Genomic DNA, 3,286 nt, shown 5'->3' with positions numbered 1-3,286 from the left:
ATTACGGCCTTGGCACCCAACAACATAAGCGCACTGGAAGCAAGGGTTTTTTTTGCACTTCAAGCGGTTATATGGAGAGCCTAGTCTCATTGAAGCATTTCATCTCACCCCACCATGAATGTAAACACAAAGACGCGGGTAAATATGTTTTGCGTGAAATTAGCAGAAAAGGTGTTCGATGGTCTCGTAGCTTCAACTTGATTCAGGCATCCAGATGATTGTCCAGATATCAACTTGCCCTTTGTATTTTGCTTGATGCTAATTTTTCATTTGAATAGGCATTCAAATGATCGTGTAGTGTCGGAAGCAATTCTTTTGGGACTGACTGAAGCTGAAAGGGCCGGTTTAACAAAAGTGGAGATCGAAAGTGATTGACTCAGCGTGATCGAAGATTTGAAGATGAATAGAAGAGGCCGAAGTGATATTTTCCTAGTCTATGACGACATTTATGATTTATGTGCTTCTTTTGAGACTGTTAATTTCTTGTTTACTATGGTTCACGAGTTAGCTCATGCGTGGCCATGACAGCTAGGTAGAAGGGTCTGGGACGAAGTCCTACCTCACAACATTGCTGATCGTGTGACAATGGATTTTATTAATATGATCTAGACCCCAAGTGGCTTTTTCCAAAAAAAAAAATATTTTAATTTTTTAATGTCAAAAATTAAATCTAATTGAGCTTATACATATTGTTTTTTTAGTTTTATTATAATTTTTTAAATTAAATTCAGTATTTTTATAACGGAGCTTGGATCCTTTATTTAAAACAAAAGGTCGCTCGTAATCTATTGCTCTAAACTCAAATAACATCATAAAGCTCGTGTTTTATTCTATACAACCAATACAACATGTTGGATAATCTACCGAAATTCTTGTGTAATTCCTCTTTATTATACAAGAATTTGTGGTCCGGCCCGTTTCGTAATTATTAAGACGTATTGAGGTTGTATAAGAACTTGAAACCTATTGAAAATATTACCTAAAGCAATTTTTTTTCCTAATTACCAGCAAGTCTTCCATTGTGTAATCCCTCTTTATTATACAAGAACCTGAAAACTGCATGTTTTCTAAGGGTGATGGAAAATCCAGAAATTACCAGCAAGCCTTCCATGGTGAAACTACCGAAAAATCATGCTCCTAATTCAGGTAAATTCAATTTTTGTGTTGATTTTTGTTGTTCGTAACACGATTTATGGATCATCCGAAAATAGTCGTTTTTGTGTGTTTTTATAATCCGGCTATGTTGCCTATATATATATGTATCACATGGTAGTATGGTACCACCTTATATTGTAGCAGCGATTCGAATCATATTATTCATATACTAAAGAGGTACTTCCTCTGTCAATATGTTTAGGCTCCTAATATAGTTGAAACATTGCCGAGTTTAATACTATTTCGTATATTAGAATATTAGATCTCAAAATTTTAAATTAAACTGTCTAATTAGTCTCTTGTACGTGTATGAAATCATGATCAGCCAAATTTGGTCGGACATGCTCGAAAGAGAAGCGAAAGAAATTGGTTGGAGGGTATTTTGATAGGCTGCCATGTGATATACTGCACAATATTGCACTTATGCTACCGTTCGACTCAATCATACAACTGAGGCACTCGAGTAAGTTTTGGTACAAGTGCGTGAGAGACCCTAAGTTTGTTGATTTGCAATTAACTCATGCACTTCAGAAATCTCGTGGCTGTCTTTTTACTGCCGCCGACAAAAATTGTATGAATTATGAAATGTATACTGTGGAACAATCAGGAGATCATCTGACTACCTCTAAGATCTCTAATTACTCAACCGAAAGGTATGGGTATGGGGATTTTCAATCAAGTGGAGGTTTGATATGTGTCTTCTCGAGTGAATCGAAGAGCTTTCGTATTTTTAATCCCTATATAGGACAGGAAGTAGAAGTTCTCGATGTTCCTAAATTTAAAGAATGCAGACACTTCGGTTGGTGGTTCTTTAGTTATTCACTGTCCACAAAAGAGTATAAGATTCTTAAAATCGGGGTAGTAAGACTCGAAGACGAGACTAACAGAATTAGGGGTTGCAGAATAATCAAGTTATTGGCTGCGATTACCACACTTGGTTCCAATATTTGGTGGGAAATACAGAATATTCCCCCTGATTTGTCCGATTTATGTTTCACAGAATGTCAAGGGACATTGTTTTGGATAACGAGGTCCGGTTTAACATTATTTGATATTGTTTCCGAAAAATTTCATGAAATTCCTGGCCCTCCAAGCAAACCTGTTCTTCTGATACGTAATCGTGGTCGATGTGTACGGTTGATAGATATGGTTATAAACATGGGTCACACGGTAGGATATTTAAAGGATTACAGACTATGGGTGTTGGAAGATAAAACAAAGGGCATATGGATAAACAAGTACGATTTTTCAATTCCCCCGTTGCACAAATATGCTCGCGGGCTTGAATGTATCTCAGGGAATGGCGGTTTGTTTGGCTTCATCGATAATTCAACCAGTGTCTTTAGTCAAGACATGAGACGTACACCTTTCACGGCCATTGAAACTAAATTGGACAAGTATATAGGTGAAAAGGATCCAAGAACGATATATTTTTCCTCTCCACATGTAAGAAGTTTAGTTTCTCCTGTTCGAGTCATGGAAATAGGAAGTAAGCAACCAACAGGCAGTGGACAACAAATATATGATCATTCTGATCTCATGGACATTAATCTCAAGAGAAAATGGGTATGTAATAGAGACCTTAAAGTTGGATATGATGCTTCTGAAGACAATCTTTTCAACAACATGTACAAATTCGTGCGAGAATATGACGACCAACCAAGACTGAAAAGGCGATAACTTATGATCGAATGGATTTGTGGCTTGTGCCTCGGTGTTTTTGAATAATGATTCATTTTTATAAAAGTTAAATGTTTTTACTCGATTTTTCATTAGGATGATAAGTAGAATTATTATGCTCGCACTCGACATGATATGAAAGAAATGTTTTTACTCGATTTTTCATGGACAAGAGTTTTGTGCACTGCCATCGACTAAATCCTAGAATCCACACTTAGACATGTACTCGCGCCGGGCTAGGGCTATGTCGGGCTGGCCAGGGAGCGGGCCGAGCTCTCCTGATCAGACCCAGGCCAGGTCAGGGAGAGGGGCGGGCTTGGTTGGGGGCCATGCCGGGCTGGGATATGATTGATCCGGGCCATGACTCGAGGCGGGCCGGGCTGGCAGGCCTTACCATTTTATTTTTTTATTTTAAATTTTTGCTGAAATGGCGGGCCCAGCGGCAGGCCGG

General features: G+C 38.3%; 1 protein-coding gene across 1 annotated transcript; it reads left to right on the top strand.

Annotated features, from left to right (window-relative positions):
• The first annotated feature begins 1,012 nt into the window (after nt 1-1,012).
• LOC141658549 (F-box protein At3g57590-like) lies at nt 1,013-2,981 on the top strand. The gene is made up of 2 exons (XM_074465478.1): nt 1,013-1,146; nt 1,481-2,981. The coding sequence occupies exons 1-2, from the start codon at nt 1,077-1,079 to the stop codon at nt 2,833-2,835; spliced, it is 1,425 nt and encodes a 474-aa protein (XP_074321579.1). The 5' UTR covers nt 1,013-1,076; the 3' UTR covers nt 2,836-2,981.
• The last annotated feature ends 305 nt before the right edge of the window (nt 2,982-3,286 follow it).

The sequence above is a fragment of the Silene latifolia genome, chromosome 6 (genome assembly GCF_048544455.1).
Source record: "Silene latifolia isolate original U9 population chromosome 6, ASM4854445v1, whole genome shotgun sequence".
In the NCBI taxonomy this organism is placed as follows: Eukaryota; Viridiplantae; Streptophyta; class Magnoliopsida; order Caryophyllales; family Caryophyllaceae; genus Silene; species Silene latifolia.
The sequence above is the reverse complement of the archived record's forward strand: the minus strand, read 5'-3'. Positions and strand labels throughout refer to the sequence as shown.